At 43.0% G+C, this 17,153-nt stretch overlaps 1 protein-coding gene across 2 annotated transcripts in view; it reads right to left on the reverse strand.

The window, feature by feature from the left end:
* Positions 1–15,335: 15,335 nt before the first annotated feature.
* Positions 15,336–17,153, reverse strand: part of MED23 (mediator complex subunit 23) — a 122,553-nt gene continuing 120,735 nt past the window's right edge. For both annotated transcript variants that reach the window (XM_075203083.1, XM_075203082.1), the window contains one exon: positions 15,336–17,100. In XM_075203083.1, coding sequence (XP_075059184.1) covers positions 16,927–17,100 — 174 coding nt within the window. In that variant the 3' untranslated portion in view covers positions 15,336–16,926. The remainder of the gene's footprint in view (positions 17,101–17,153) is intronic.

The following is a 17,153-nucleotide window of genomic DNA, read 5'->3' on the forward strand; positions in this document are numbered from 1 at the left end:
AATTGAGGGCTAGGGGGGCGGCAGTTGTCTTTCTCGCCCAGGGCGCTAGAATTCTTAGTTACGGCTCTGCTTGGTCCACCCCTGCAGTGTAAGATCCAGGATATGCAATGTGGCTGGGTGTATGATGAAAGGCACTGAATTCCTAAAATTGACCTCTAGAATCAGGCTAGTTGTGGTCTTCACCTAGTGCGCTTTCCTGTAGAACTGAACATACTTGAATAACAAGAGACAATGGGTACCCACATAGGCCTTAAAAGATGTAATAAGGTACTATGTTCAAGCAGGTTGGCTCAGGCAGAAATCTAGAAATGGTCAATGTCCAGACAATAGGTCAGGGCAGGCAGTTTTCAGAAAATGGTCAGAAACCAAGCCAAATAATCAGGGCAGGTTGCTAATTAGAGGAATGTCAGTATTCAAGCAAGGTCAGAACTAGAATCAAGCAAGAACAAATAGCAAACAGGAAACAGAACAAGGTGGAACTGCATGGACAGTGCAGCATGGGGCTGCAGTACAGTCATGGCCAAAAGTTTTGAGAATGACACAAGTATATCATAGATTGTAAGCTTGCGAGCAGAGCCTTCTCACCTCTTTGTCTGTTTTACCCAGTTTGTTTATTAGTTCACTATGTTTGTCCCCAATTGTAAAACGCTACGGAATATGTTGGCGCTATATAAATAAATGATGATGATGAAGTATTGGTTTTCACAAAGATTGCTGCTTCAGTGTTTTTAGACCTTATTGTCAGATGTTGCTATGGTATACTGAAGTAAAATTACAAGCATTTCATAAGTGTCAAAGGCTTTAATTGACAATTACATTAAGTTTATGCAAAGAGTCAATATTTGCAGTGTTGACCCTTCTTTTTGAAGACCTCTGCAATTCGCCCTGGCATGCTGTCAATCAACTTCTGGGCCACATACTGACTGATGGCAGCCCATTCTTGCCTAATCAATGCTTGGAGTTTGTCAGAATTTGTAGGTTTTTGTTTGTCCACCCACCTCTTGAGGATTGACCAAAAGTTCTCAATGGGATTAAGGTCTGGAGAGTTTCCTGGCCATGGACCCAAAATTTTGATGTTTTGATCCCCGAGCCACTTTTACTTTTGCCTTATGGCAAGTTGCTCCCATCTTACCGCAAAATGCATTGTTTGTCACAAAACTGTTCTTGGATGGTTGGGAGAACTTACTCTTGCTGGATGTTTTGGTACCATTCTTTATTCATAGCTGTGTTCTTAGGCAATGTTGTGAGTGAGCCCACTCTCTTGACTGAGAAGCAACCCCACACATGAATGGTCTCAAGATGCTTTACTGTTGGTATGACACAGGACTGATGGTAGCGCTCACCTTTTCTTCACTGGACAAGCGTTTTCCCAGATGCCCCAAACAATCTGAAAGGGGATTCATCAGAGAAAATGACTTTACCCCAATCCTCAGCAGTCAAATCCCTGTACCTTTTGCAGAATATCAGTCTGTCTCTGAAGTTTTTCCTGGTTAGAAGTGGCTTCCTTGGTGGCCATCTTGACACCAGACCATCCTGCAAAAGTCTTCGGCTCACTGTGAGTGCAGATGCACTCACATCTGTCTGCTGCCATTCCTCAGGAAGCTCTGCACTGGTGGTGCCCTGATCCCACAGCTGAATCAACTTTAGGAGGCGGTCCTGGCGCTTGCTGGACGTTCTTGGGCGCCCTGAAGCCTCCTTCACAACTATTGAACCTCTCTCCTTGAAGTTCTTGATGATCCGATAAATGGTTGATTTAGGTGTAATCTTACTAGCAGCAATATCCTTTGCTTGTGAAGCCCTTTTTGTACAAAGCAATGATGACTGCATGCGTTTCCTTGCAGATAACCATGGTTAACAGAGGAAGAACAATTATTTCAAGCACCACGCTCCTTTTAAAGCTTCCAGTCTAATATTCTAACTCAATCAGCATGACAGAGTGATCTCCAGCCTTGTCCTCGTCAACACTCTCACCTGTGTTAACAAGAGAATCACTGATCTGGTGTCAGCTGGTCCTTTTGTGGCAGAGCTGAAATGCAGTGGAAATGTTTTTGGGTTAAAGTTCATTTGTCATGGCAAAGAGGGATTTTGAAATTAATTGCAATTCATCGGATCACTCTTCATGACATTGTGGAGTATATGCAAATTGTCATCATAAAAACTGAGGCAGCAGACTTTGTGAAAAATTATATTTGTGTCATTCTTAAAACTTTTGGCCATGACTGTACTATAAAGTGCAGACATCTAATCAGAAAGCTCCTAGAGAGCGTAACACATGTGCTCTAAGCCATAGCTGTACGATCACATAATCGCACAAGCTCTACCTGCCCAGCTATTCGGAGGTGTCCATAGTGATCTAGCAGCAACCGGAGGAGACTTATGTCTGTGTCCACTGAGGCTAACCCCATGATCCTTCATTCTTATAAGTAGCATTATGGAGAAACCAATAAAAAGGCAAACATTTACTAGAAACAAATAGTTTATATGATACACCTTAATGCATATATTATTTTAGCACATAAATTGCAGTAGGGAAGAAATCTACATGTTAATGCAGATAGTTACAAGATGGATGCGTGATTATTTTTTTTTTGCCCATCCACATAGCCCAAATTCCAGTTCCACTCTACATATCCAGCCTCAGGCACATTTATCAGTGCACTTCCCAAATCTCAGACAGATTTCTGACCCTGGCCGGTGCTAGGGTCCACGGCGCCCTAGGCATTTTTAAAAAAGCCCCGCAAAAATCGCCCTCCTCTCCTTACCTTGTCTCACCACCGCCGCCTCTCTGCTCCGTCTCCTCCCCTCCACTCACTGACACTAGTAAGCGGAGGGGCCGAGACGGAGCAGAGAGGCGGCGGTGGTGACAAAATAGCCTCTTCCCCCCCTCCCCGTGCATCTGAATGCTGTGCGGTGGCCGTGACAGGTATGGTCAGCGGTCGCCGCACAGTTTTAAAGTCTTTTAGTATTCTGTGGCGCCCTCCAGAGCCCGGCGCTCTAGGCAAGTGCCTTACCTTGCCTAATGGGAGCGCCGGGCCTGTTTCTGACCCAAACAAACATCTCTGTATACAACTGCAACACTCTAGGGTAAATGTATCAAGCTACAATTTTGAATATCCCGCTATTTTCTCACGGGTATTTTATCTTGCAGATATATTAAAGTGAGATTTTATGTAAAATTGTCAGAGATATGTTTGTCAAAATCGCCGTTTTCAAAATCGATAGAGATCAAAGACTCGACTGTTTGCCACTCTAGCTATACAAGTCTCAAATGTATGAAGCTGCAATTAAGTAAACTCTCCCGGGTTTGCTTTAAAAATTGCTAGATGCAACACACTGCTTCCTAGCTGCAAGATTAGTAAACACATCACTGTAACACTGCACTGTCTATAGAGTTGCAGGTCCCCGCAGCTGTCAAAAATTAAAAAATAGATAAATGTTGTAAAAAAATAAATAAATAAAAAATAAAATAAAAAGAAAAGTGTGGATAATCCCCGCCTGACCACTTATAACCCTAGCGCTGCCAGCCTCCTGCTGGTTGCGTTAAACTTGGGAAAATAATTTGCGTGAGGTCCCTTCGATTTTCTTGCAACCAGCAATAGGCAAACCAGCCTGGGTGGGTGGAACTATAGCAAGGGGACACGTGGCAGGGGATCCACCTGCCATAATGACAACCAACCCCAGGCTGTTCAGCGCTGGGCTGGATTACCTAAGGAGTGGGCTCCGCAAAAAAAACAAACGTGCGGGCTCCCCCTCTAGGAATAACCAGCTCAGTGCTGAAACCACTGGGGCTCTTTCTACACCCTTGGGCCGTGGGGGTAGAGTAATATTGGTGATTATAATGTAAAGAAACAAACGGACGTCATTTCATTTTGTGGAACTACAAGTCCCAGCCATGCCAGGGCACCAGCATACCCATGGCAGAAAGGTCATGCTGGCACTTGGAGAACCAAAAGTGCCAACATGGCCTGACGCCCATGGCTGCCTGAGACCTGTACTTTCACAAAACAAAATGTTTAAAAAAACGACAACACCCTCATTAAAACCACATACTTTTAATAAAAATAATAAAAAAAAAACAACAATAAAAACATAACACAGCCTCTTTATTACTACATATATTTAATAAAAATAATGAAACCCAATATACTCACTGATCTGAATTCTTCCTTTTTTGTCAGCAGCTTTTAATCCAAATGTTCCCATGTTCATAAATATTTATATATTCAAATGTCCGTGCTTGGAAATGTCCCCAAAAAATTGTATTTCCAAATGTCCATGCTTTTATTATTATTATTAATTTTTATTTATAGGGCGCCACAAAGTATCCGTAGCGCCGTACAAGGACAAACAATGGCACAGTACAAGTAACAGTAAGCACTATAACTCTGGGGGCTCAGGCACAGCATGAAAGAGAGGGAGGGAGGGGAAAAGTGAGTATAGGCAGGTAACTATGGCCCAAGAGGGTGGGCACGGATGACAGGTTGAGAGTCACTGAGGGGAGTGGAGAGAAGCGAGAGGAGACAGAGGGCAGAGGGACTGAGAGGAGGTGAGCTGAGTAGCTGGAGAGCGCAGTTAAAAGTGATGGAGTCAAGGAAGGGGGAGAAGGGAAGAAGGGATGAGAAAGAGAGGTAGCCGACCGGTGGGAGTTTAGGCATGAGACTGGAAGACTTTAAGGAAAAGGTGGGTTTTTCGGGTTAGAAAGACCCCCCATATGTAATTCCATGTTGATTGAAGTCTTTTTTCTTCAGGGTCAGAGGGACCCCCAATTTATAAAATTCCAGACCATGCTTGGTTAAAAAAATAAACCCTGATTTCAGATGCCGCTAACTTATGTGGTCTTCATCCCTCCTCCCCTGTCATGACCATCTGCTGCGGGCGCACTCGGCTGCAGAAATAAGTAAGATTGGGTGTGAGGGTCAGGGTCTGCCTCTGTTGCTGGGAGCCCTCACTTTGTTAGCCAAGTCTTCCCTGGAGAGACCTGTCACACAGCTAAGTTTACCGATTGTGGGACCCCAGTAAGCTGCCCCCTGTCTCTGGGTTGTCTGTTCATGGGTTCAGGATTCCTGGTCACCTACCTGAATTCTGGGCCGTCTTGGAGATATCTCCCTGTGCAGTGAGTAGCTGTTCTACGACTCACATAGCCTCTGTATCTGTACGTGTAATCCTTAGCCACCCGGTGGCCGTTTGAGCTTCCCAGTAACGTTGACTTTCTACTACTGTGTGTTACACTGGTTTATATGGCCATCTAGTGGTCACCTGAGATATTGCATATAACCAGTAACACTTGCTTTTTGAACTCCTGTTTGTATAAGTGGACAGTGCTAGCACCTAGTGCCCATCTGGGAGGTGGGGTCCCGTGGTCCCCACTGCTACATCTTGAGTTGTATAACATGCTCTCATTATCGCTATCGGCTCCAAACAGGACTCCGTGGTTTATGGATAACTACGTTGGATGCCTGGAATATGACCTGACCCTACCACTATACAAGCGGCATTATTAGGCTCTACCGGATTTATAAGGGACCTCGCCAAAGCCTGGGCACCTACTTTACTGCACAGTCCCCCCAGGGATCTTCTGACTTCCTGACCCATCATGCCATCTAAGAAAGTCAAACTTACCAAGTCGCTATCTCCTGTGAACTTTTTCGGAGGTGGTTCTGGGGCTTCAACATCCTCATGGGCTCAGGCCCGTTTGCCCCCAAAACCAGGCAAACAACCCCCTCAGTCTCCCCCATCATTAATCGCGATTGATGGTCCTGTCACCCTCAGATCTATACAATCTCTCAAGACAGCTCTGAAGTCCGATATCAAATCTGAGTTCCGGGCGTCAGTCAAAGAGATTAAATCTGACTTGGCGGCAATTGGAGCTAGAACTGATCATCTCGAGACCAAAGTGGAGGAGCTGGCCTCCTCACATAATCATCTCATAGCTGCTCACGACCGGCTTCAGGAAGATGTTTCGGCAGACAGAGATAAGCTCAAAGACCTGGAAGACCAGTCCCGTTGTAATAAAATCAAGATTCGTGGCATCTCGGACTGTTTCAAATGCGGACTTATACACTTATGCCACAGACCTATTCTGCAAGATGTTACTGTAAGCTTCAGACACGCATCTTATTATTGATAAAATTCACCGGTTGCCCAAATCTCGCCAAGTCCCTGACTCAGCTCCCAAGGGCACTCTACTTCAGGTCCACTTTTTCACACCAAAGAACAGATCTTGTGGGCAGCCTCACCCTCCTCTCCTAATCAAGCAGCCCTGAACGGACTCCAGTTATTCTCGGATATCTCAGCTGCAAGCTGGCCAAATGCCGTCTGTTTTGCCAAGTTACTGCATTTCTTCGCTTGGCGAATATCCCTTACAGCTGGGGATTCCCTACCAAGCTCCTTGTGCATAGGACTGGAATCCAGGTTGTAATCCCCATCCCGGAAAGGGGTTTATCTGTTCTTCGTGAATGGAACGTTCCCATGGAAGAATCCTCTACACCCTCTGCTGCCCGGCTTCAACAGGATTGGTCGAAGCCCACTACTTGATGGTCTTCTCCTTCCCCTTCAGACACGAACCATCTCTCAAGAAATGCAGTAGGCTCATCACTTCACTATGGTCACCAAGAACTGCTCTTATAAATAGCATAAAAAAACCGGGTCCCCGGTTTCACTTTGCTCTGCCTGTCTTCCCTGAGGCATTCAATCGATGGGTTTGCTCGGTCGCTGTCCCTTATCCCTCTGGGAGACAGGTAAGGTGTACGCTGCATGTTATAGTTTGTTGTTGTGTTTTCTCTTCACACTTATTGCAACACTCTGATTCTTAATGTTTATGCTCTTAACAATGTTTTATATTTTAGGATGATGGGTTTTGTTATTGCTGCTTGTATATTTTACTGTTGTATTTACCAGTTACAGTTAGGTAGTCCCCTTTAAATGCCCTGGGGTCATGTCACCTAGGTCCAGACTCACGCCGCCATAATTGTTTCACCTTTCTGTCACTCTTTTTCTCCCCCGTAGAAAAAGCCCTAGCCTCCTCATGGAAACTATTTTCGTTTACCCCCGTTAGTTCCTTTCTTGGTGTCCTCCCAGTCCCGCCCCTCTCCCCTAGTCATATGGAGACTACTGCTCGGTGCATATATCCCACCCCTCAGTTCTCACTCAAGATTGTTTCTCACCTCCATCAATTTTCACTATGGTCCATTTTCTGTCTGTAAACAGTAAGCTTGCGAGCAGGGCCTTCTCACCTCTTTGTCTGTTTTACCCAGTTTGTTTATTATGTTTGTCCCCAATTGTAAAGCGCTACGGAATATGTTGGCGCTATATAAATAAATGATGATGATGAAGGCCTGAACTCACCCAATAACCGTAGAATAGCCCTTAATTTTTTTGCCACCCACAAAGCGGATATAGTTGCTGCCCAAGAGACCCATTTCCCCCTCCATTCTCCTCCCCAATTCCACAATAAATGTTACCCCACTTCTTATGTGGGCCCCTTTAAGTGTAATGAGGTGGCTATTTTGATCAAAGCGGGATGACCCTTTAAATTGGAAAAGCAGGTAACTGATAAAAACGGACCTCACTCTAGTAGGAACCCTGGGCAAACAGTCCATAACCTTGGTTTCCCTATATGCCCCTAACTCCCGGCAGATCCCTTTTTTGAGACGCACATTTCAAGTTGTCCAACAGATTAAGAAGGGAATGGTCTTTTACATTGGATAATGTAATATAGCTCCTGAACCCAGATTAGACAAGTTTTCCTTCTCCGCGGCCTGGGTCTCTCCTCCTATCTCTCTGGCTTAGAATTTTGTTCAGCTTTTTGCTGAATTTGATCTATATGCGTTTGGAGAGCAGAACAGCTGGAGGAACGTGATGATACGTTCTTTTCCCAGATGCACAACTCCTTTTATTTTACAGATCTCCTCCTCTGCGATAAATGGCCTCTTCAACGGGTTTCCAACATTACGATTATGCCTATTACATGGTCAGACCACGCTCCATTAACTTGGTGCCTGAGATCCCCCCTGGCTGAATATATGCTGTTGGAAAACAGGTTCTGAGTGAGGCACTAGATTCTTACCCACAGACTAACAGCCTGGAACACACCTCAGAATACACACACTGGTGCGCTTTAGTGGCGGTCATAAGGGGAGCAGCTATACAGGCTGCGGCTAGAATTGTACGTACCCATTTTGAGGTGATAGAATCTTATGAAGCACAGATTGTCGTTTTAGAGCACCAACATAAGCTAAACCCTCTAACTCTGCCATTAAAGTATCTCTGGGTGATCTCCGGAAAAAATTAAATTCCATAATGTTACTCCAGGTGAACAACGCTATAGACAGATTAAATCAAAAGTTCTATACATTGGGGAAAAGTGACGAGTAAACTTCTGGCACGTAAGCTCCCGGGTAAAAATGCCATTAACCGTATTAAAGCTGCATTATTAGACCACCTTCAGCTCTTCACCCTAGACCCAGATGTGGCGGCTGGGCTGTGCTCATCCTGGACGGAGGATGAGATACAATGGGCAATAAAATCCCTTAAACGAGATAAAGCACCAGGACCCGATGGTCTCAAATGGCTTTTACCTTACCTTCCGAAGGGAGCTCAACTCAGTGCTCAAATCTCTATTCAGTAAGGCCGCTGATGAGTCTTACTTACCTAAAGAGATGCTGGAAGCAAGGATAGTTACCATTCCCAAGGCTCACAAGGACCCTCTCCACTGTCAAAATTATAGGCCAATTGCGCTCTTAAATACAGATCTTAAATTATATGCCACACTGTTCACCAATAGACCTAATCCTAGCCTGCCAAGCCTTATTAATCAAAATCAAGTTGGTTTTGTGTTTGGGCAGACAAGCCCCGGAAAATACAAGTCGGGTTCTTAATATATTGTCCACCCACACATCTCGGGCCCAACCTTGTTGTTGCTTTCGCTAGACGCCGAGAAGGCGTTCGACAGGATTCATTGGGAATACATACATGCTGTCCTTGCCAGGTTTGGATTTAGTGGCTTCTTCCTCCAGGCAATTTGTACCCTGTATAGCCCTCCCTCAGCCAGAGTCCTCAGTAATGGATTCCTGTTGGCCCCTTTTGCTATCACCAATGGAACCAGACAGGGCTGCCCGCTCTCTTCACTGATCTTCGCACTGGCAATGGAGCCCCTGGCGGAACAGATCCGGACAACGTCCACCATCATTGGCACTAGGAATGGGGACATCCATCATAAGACCTGCCTATTCATTCTTTTATTCCTGACAGAGTCTGAGACTTCTGTACCTGCCTTGCAGGAAGTCCTTGGAGCATAGTCTGAGGCTTCCTATTACAAAGTAAATCCTTCCAAGTCCAAAGCTATGGGGGGTGGGTTTAGTGCCAAATAGACTTCTCTCATTACAATCTACTTACAAATTCCACTGGTGCTTCTCATCTCTTAAATATTTGGGAATCCATATCCCATCCCATCCTAAAGATCTTATAGACTGTAGCTATACCCCTCTCCTGCAACAATTTATAGCCCTTACTACCTCATGGATACAAGATCTCGTGGCTTGGTACGATAGCTGCACTCAAAATGATGCTCTTGCCAAAAATCCTGTACCTGTTCAGGTCCGTTCCAGTCTCGGTCCCCCGCCAAGTACTCAACAAATTTTACATGAGTGCCTTGCGTTTTGTGTGGAGAGGCAAGCACCCCAGAATGGCTTGTTCACGTCTGTTCCGACCTAAATTAAGAGGTGACCTGGCAGCTCCCGACCTGGATCTTTACCAACAAGCTGCTAGGCTTGACCAGCTTAAGGACTGGACAGCTCCCAATCCTCGCAAACCATGGGTCTCTATTGAAAGAAAAGCGGTTTCCCAGCTTCCAAAAGAGGACTTGCTTTGGCTAGATAGGAAGTCCAGGCTGTCCACAGTAGCTGCAAATACATAAGAAAAGCGGTCCAATCCAATTACTCACTCCCAGCCTGAGACAAACGGCGCTTTTCCCTTTTCCCAAAATCTCATTAACATATGTATACAGAAAAAACCTTTGGTGCTCAAATTTCAGACCAACACAAAAATATTGAATAGACCCCAAAAAGTGGGGACTGGATTATCAAATAACAGTGTTAGAATAACTGGCCAATAGGCTGTAAATTGGTGAATAAACCTGCTTGATTGCAAAATATAGTCTTACACCCAATATATATATATCCACAGTTATAATATTGACTTATAAGATCTTGTTATAAACCGTAATGATTGGAAACAGAATGTCACTTTGTAAATGTACCAAGTCTGGATGAATGTAGTCAAAACAGTATATGAGAAACACTTGCAGAGTATGTTAGGAGGATGTTAGTATTAGGACTTAATACCTCTCAAGATGGAAGTACTTACAATGATAACTTGAATAAAGGGACCCGATCTGATCCCCAAAGCATGCACCTTATCCCTCGATGAAACGTCCCCGCTAGTGCAGTGATTTCCCAATGATCGATCTCTGACCTCTCACGGTGAGAATACTTCTGATGGTGGCCTGAATAAAGGAACCCGATCACCGGAACATAAGGCTTCTCCCCCGGTGAAACGTCCCTGTTGCTGCAGTGGTTTTCCGATGATCGGTCTCCTCCCAGGTATATTGGCTTAATCTAACTAGAGTTGGCGTCCACAGCAGCTGCTCTGCCTAGTGTTAGAGACTCCTTAGCAAGCTGGGATAAGATGGTTAGGGCCATTCAGGACTTTTCTCTCCCCTCCTCTCATCTCTCTTTTCTTGCGGTGCCAATATTAATTCCCGACCTGCAACTGGGTCCTTGGATCTCCCGAAGTGTTAGTAAGGTCTAGGACCTCTTTGAGTAGGGTATCTTGATCCTGTTTTCCACTCATCAGGAGTGCTACCAAATCCCGACAGCAGACTTCTACAAATATCTTCGTGTGCGTCATTGGATCCAGTCGCAGCAATCCTGCCCATACCCGACACGGCCCCCCTCGCCGTTTGTGAAGCGGTTGATATACTCACGTTACCACCCTGGTGGCATATCCGCTTGGTACCAATGTCTCTTGACAGCTCCCGAGTATTGTAAGTGGCAAGTGCAAGTGCAATGGAAAAGTGATCTTGGTCAGCCCCTGACAGATGAGGATTGGGACCATGTATTCAAAATTGTTTACACCATGTCGAAATGTATCAATCACTCAAAAATGCTCATTAAAATGATCCATAGATTATATTACACCCCTGTTAAAATTTGGCCCTCGGTTTCTTAGCTCTGTTGGACGAAGTCTTTCATATTGTCTGGTCCTGCCCCAAAATTAGATCTCTATGGGACAAAGTTTTTGGACTGATACAACAATTAACTTCGTTGTCTATTACACCGCATCCATCTCTGGCCCTTCTCAACCTCTATCCAACGGACTTCCCGGCTCATCACTGTTGTGACACAGGACACATATTAATTACTGCTAGAGCGGTCATCGCTCAAGTCTGGAAGAGCCCAGCTCTCCCGCCTCTCTCCAAAATTGTAGCAAAAACTCAGCATAGCTCTGTGATGGAAATTATAGGCTTCAAATATTCCACTTCTGCCTCTTCCTCCCTGATGAAGTGGTTCACTTGGTCTGATTACTATGCTTCCCATAGGACTGCACTCTCACCTTCTGGGTCCAACTAGGACTGTACTATCTTTTCTCAACCCCCCTCCGTAGGGGCCTATTGCGAACCCCATCTGGATACCTACTTATAGCAGCTCCAGGAGTAACTCCATCCCTTATACCCCCCCCCCCCCACACACACTTTTTCCCTTTAGCTTGTACTATACCCCTGTATCTGTTCTTTTAGTTTGATATGTTTTTGTATGTGTCAACAATACCTGAGGCTTTTAAATGCCACTTGACCTTTGTTTGTTCATAAATAGGTGTATTTAGTTTGTCATTCCGCACTTGAGGTATTTTTTGTGCTTTTTCTTTGGAAAATCTAATAAAAACCTTTTTGAATTAAAAGTATGTGATTTTAATGTGTGTTGTGGTTTTTTAAACATTTTGTTTTGTGAAACTACAGGTCTCAGCCAGCCATGGGTGTCAGGCCATGTTGGCACTTGTGGTTCTCCAAGTACCAGCATGACCTGGCTGACATGGCTATGCTGGTGCTTATAGTTATACAAGCATCTGCATACCCACACTGTTTATGGCACCCTGGCATGGCTGGGACTTGTAGTTACTCACAACAAAATGTTTTTTTTTTTTTACACATTATAATCGCCGATATTACCCTACACCCACCGCTCAGGGGTGTAAGAAGAGCCAGAGTGCTTTCAGCACTGAAGAGCCTGAGGTGGGTTGTCATTATGGCAGGGGGATCCCCTGCCACGTGTCCCCCTGCTATAGTGCCAATCACCCCCGCTGGTTTGCCTAGTACTGGTTGCATGAAAACCAGGGGGTCCCCACACAAATTGTTTCCTGAATATCACACAACCAGCAGTAGCCTGACAGCACTAAGGTTAATAGTGGTTGGGCGGGGGGAACCCACACATTTTTTTTTTTGTTTTTTTTTACAACATTTATCTACTTTTTTAACTTTTAGCCTGTGGCTGTATAGGCAGGGCAGTGTAACAGTGATGTGTTTACTAATCTCGGGAGAGTTTGCTAAACATGGGAGTGTTTGAAATCCCAGCAAATCGTGAGATGACCAGCGATTTTGAAGATCAGAATAAAAATCACAGCTTAATAAATCTGGCGACTTGGGGACTAAAATCGCGGGCTATCACCCGTGATTTTCCGCAATTTTTAACCAATAAAAAAAATCGGACCTTGATAAATTTACCCCGTCTCCGTTGCTGCATCAACACTACTTATTAATGTTTATTTATATAGCACTACCATACTACACAGCACTGTACAGAGAATATTTGTTATTCACCTAAGTCCCTGGCACACTGGAGCTTAAACTACATCCCCTATCACACAAGCTCACGCACACTATGGTCCATATTAGTCACAATGAATTGAACTACCATATATATCTTTGGAGTAAAACATCTTCAGTATTACCAATTACAGTATTTAGCATGCAGATATAAGTGTGGGTCTCCAACTTGCTCTAAAACGTTATTCCAACCGCTCTGCGTTGTACACCATAATTCCAGGAGACTCATAGCCACTATGTCCAATGATCTAACACCAACCTGCAACACAGAAGGAGCTGCAGGAGATCAAATTGTAGTGTGAAACAGGAGGGACCCTAGTCCCCAACGACTGGGTCAAGGAGCGATCCTAAATTATCTGCTTTTTGAAAATTAGAGATTTAATTTTAGCTTTATTAAATATCAAACGTCCGTATTCATCCAAATTTTATTTGCTCCCTCTAATGATTCAAGAGGTCTTAGAATATTCTAATTTGTGAATAAGACATGTCTGTTTGGCAGTCACTTGTATAATTACTTTAAAATGGAATACAACTTATCCCCCCGAGCTTTCTTCCTTGATTGACAGACCATGGTCTGTTCACACAATGGAGAATATGGTGAGTATTTTGAAAGACACTGAAAAGACATTCACGGCCATGGAGGGGAACTCAATTGGCCGCGATGTTCCTCAGAACATCACTGCCGCACATTTTTACAGTTGCACAGTAAAAAGTAATGCTCATGTTTGCTCGCACCTCTATGGGTTGCGAGCAAAAATGAGCTCTAATTCTGTAAAAAAAAAATCAAGAGGATCTGTGCGATTTGTCTCTGTCGTTCGAGGCAACTTGTGCAAATTTTTTACAATTCAATTCCCGCCTAATTGTTCATTTTTTAAAAAAAAATCATTCATCATCTGTCTTTGTATAGATTTATACCATGTACCAGTATTTACCACTGCTATTTACCACTGTTTAAAAAAAAAAAAGTATGCAACAGAAGTCAGGATTGGGGTGTGGCATCACATGGTGGCATGGACATGCCAGTTAGAGATGGCTGCACTTTAGATCAGCTCTGCGCCTTACCTCCCACATAATCATCTATTTACAAATACAAAACAGATAAAATGGCTGAAGGCAGTGGGAAATTACATAGTAGTGTTGCAGAGTGTCATCACAAGGTCAAGGTTGTTTAGAAGCTCTACTTTCTCAGGACAGCTGTTGGACCTAGTAAGTGCAACTGTCATTGATGCAGCCATTTCTGGTCATTCTTTGGTGATCTCCACTGCCTATTTAGTGACAACAGGTGCCATCCAACATGTTTAACAGATCTTCTGGCTCTGTTACCAAAAACGGTAGACACACTGCTACTCCAAGCTGGTGGATAATCACAAGTGTGCCTGTGAAACAAGAAAGTGAAAGCCTTCTTTAGAACTAGAAGGACAGTTATGGAAGGCAAAAGCTATTCATTTTTTTGTGTTCCGGCCTTCTGCTGCCTCTCCTCATTCCAACAGTACTGCCCCACTGGAAGCTACACAGAAATGCCAGATGCTACTGACTGCTTTATAATGCTGCAGCCTTACAATAGCCCCTGCACTTTTCCTTCTAATACTCTTATGTATCAAGTGTTCTCCACACCTCCACTCAGATTGTAAGCTCATTTGGTAGGGCCATAATTATTTCATGTAATTATATGAGATTTATGTCAATATTGCCTCAATGCACAGCACTGCATAGTATGTCAGTGCTTGCCCACCTTTGGGCCTTAATCATTGCGTCCTGCTCTGCATATTCCCCTCACTGTTTCTGTTGATCCTGAATGCAAAAGAACATATAAAAGCACACAAAAATGCATGTATGCTTTTCATTGCATTGAAGTCCTGCTCAGTGCATTCGAAATACAACTCATTGTGCATGTGCACATTAAAAGTTAATACACACAATCAAATTGGCACACTGGTGTAACATGCCCAACAAAATCTTAACAGACTGAAAATAGCACAAAAATGTTGTAACCCAGTGGTAGGCAACATGCGGCCTGAAGTCCCCCAGCCGGCTGGTCCTGATCTTCTTTGAACAGGGGGCAGTCGACTTCCGCTTCATGTGACCTCCTCTGCACAAGGCACTCCCTCCTTCCTCTGTGTGACCCTTCAGCTACTTCATGTTGCCCCTCACTGCTGTAGCCAATACAAACAAAGCAAAAATTGGCCTGATCAGTCAACTACAAACTGATGAAGTACAATATGTTGGTTACTATGGATTAAAGAACATATTTTATATCTCTTAATTGTATGTTCGAGCAAATGTGCCATTTGGGTTGAAGTCTTTTGGAGTGATGTAATTTATGGACACATTTCCAGGTGCAAAAAATACTGTTCAGCATAATAGAGCAGAAAAGCCCAGAGCTGATCTACATTTAAGTACAACCTGAAATCAAATAGTGAACAAAATGACAACTTCACATATAGTACACAACACAAAATTAAATACTATTAGGTTTTTACTAAAAAGGACAAGGAAAGTACAAAAACATTTTATTTTTTACAAACATTGAAAAAGTCTACAATTCATGTACTTGTAACGAAAAAAAATTCATGGAGATGGACACATACTTCTGTCCCCTTGAGTTCAAAAGCTATGTGCGTTCAAGCAAGTAGATACAACTGTCTTTTCCTTCTGTATTTACATTTCATTAGCGGAACAACCTTCATACAAAAAATATATTTGCCTTAATGTGCAATAGTGGGTTTAACTGATCATAAACATATTCAAATCTGTGAGTTACTGAGCTAAATCATAAACCTTTAAAGGGAAACAATGCATTTTAATTCATAAGAGTTATTTTTATATTGCTGCTTTGTGGTGGAAAATAAAGCATATATGCAAGTATGCAACATATTTGTCCGCTTGGTAATCCAGCCAAATTGTATTGAGCAAGATTAAAGAACAAAACAAAACAAACAAGCTTTTGCTTTGATATCCTTCTTCCTGTCATATTTATCAAAACCAACATTGGCAGTCAAACAGCAGACCTCTGCAACATTCAATAATTTAAAGGGGTTGTATCATGAAAAAGCAAGTCAGTTATTGTAATGCATGGGCCAAATGACTGTATTTCAAATCAATGTACCTTTTTATCACCAAGTAATCTTGTTTGTATATAATGCATATAACTTACTGTTTTAATTCTCCGCTATTAATGGAATACCTGGATCACTAACTCATTCAGACTATCTGTAACCTTATTAACATGCCAGCAGTCCACAGAACCACCTATTGAGATGGGTCTATGTCAGGTCTGTCAGTCATACACTGATTACAGGATTACAATAAGATACAATGAACTGTCCCAAACATTATATTATCCGATTAATTTCTAGAATGCAACTCGCTTAACAAGTTTGGTACTACCCCTAACTGAAAAGACATTTATGCTGTTTTCCCATAATAAAACCACCAAAAAAAAAATAAAAGGACTGGATAATCTTCTTGCATTTTACATGAAAATTTTATATTGGGGTTTAGTTGTCATTCAAACAATTAAATACCCACCCACATGTACACACAAGCAAAAGTAGCAATATGCTTTCTATATCTACCTACCAGTAGGTATCACAGTATTACTATTTTTTTGTCAACACAATGTACATGTTACAGGTCCTCGTTTCCACTTAGCAGTACTTATGTTTTCCTGTCACTTGGTTTACAAAATGCAGAAGTTAAAGGGTTTATGCTTTTTGAAAAAATGTTTAAAGAACTGACATCTGCTCAGGTGGCAGATGTCAGTTAAAATTGTATCAAAATGAGTTGAATGTAACCTACAATAAAATAGTGACCAATTACGGTTTTATAAATATTTTAGTCTTTTAAGTGTAAGAAGTCTCAATCTGTTGGCCGATCTCTTACATAACCTAAAAATAAAAAAAAATGGTAAAAACAGACAGATCACCACTACTGGCTTATTTAATCGTTCTTCAAAAAACACAAAGAAAAACGGTTTCCATTTCAAAAGCTGAGAAAGTTCTTCCAATGATTTTGGTTAAAACAAAGATGTAATCTGCGGATGGTACTTGTCACTGGGTAACAGGCAGAGTAACATTAACATGCACCTGGCTGGTCTGTGGGGCTGGGGACCCAGTATTCATTGGTGGTGGTGGTGCAGGGGCTGGCTCCTGTTTGCTTATATGTGTTATGAAACGCAAGCGCAGTTTTAAAGCCGGTCGTAAGTTGAAGATTATCTTTTCAGCCTGAAATAGAAAAGAGGGCAATTAATTTTTCTGTCATTAAGTTACATTCATTT

Source organism: Mixophyes fleayi, chromosome 3 (assembly GCF_038048845.1).
Source record: "Mixophyes fleayi isolate aMixFle1 chromosome 3, aMixFle1.hap1, whole genome shotgun sequence".
Taxonomy (NCBI): domain Eukaryota; kingdom Metazoa; phylum Chordata; class Amphibia; order Anura; family Limnodynastidae; genus Mixophyes; species Mixophyes fleayi.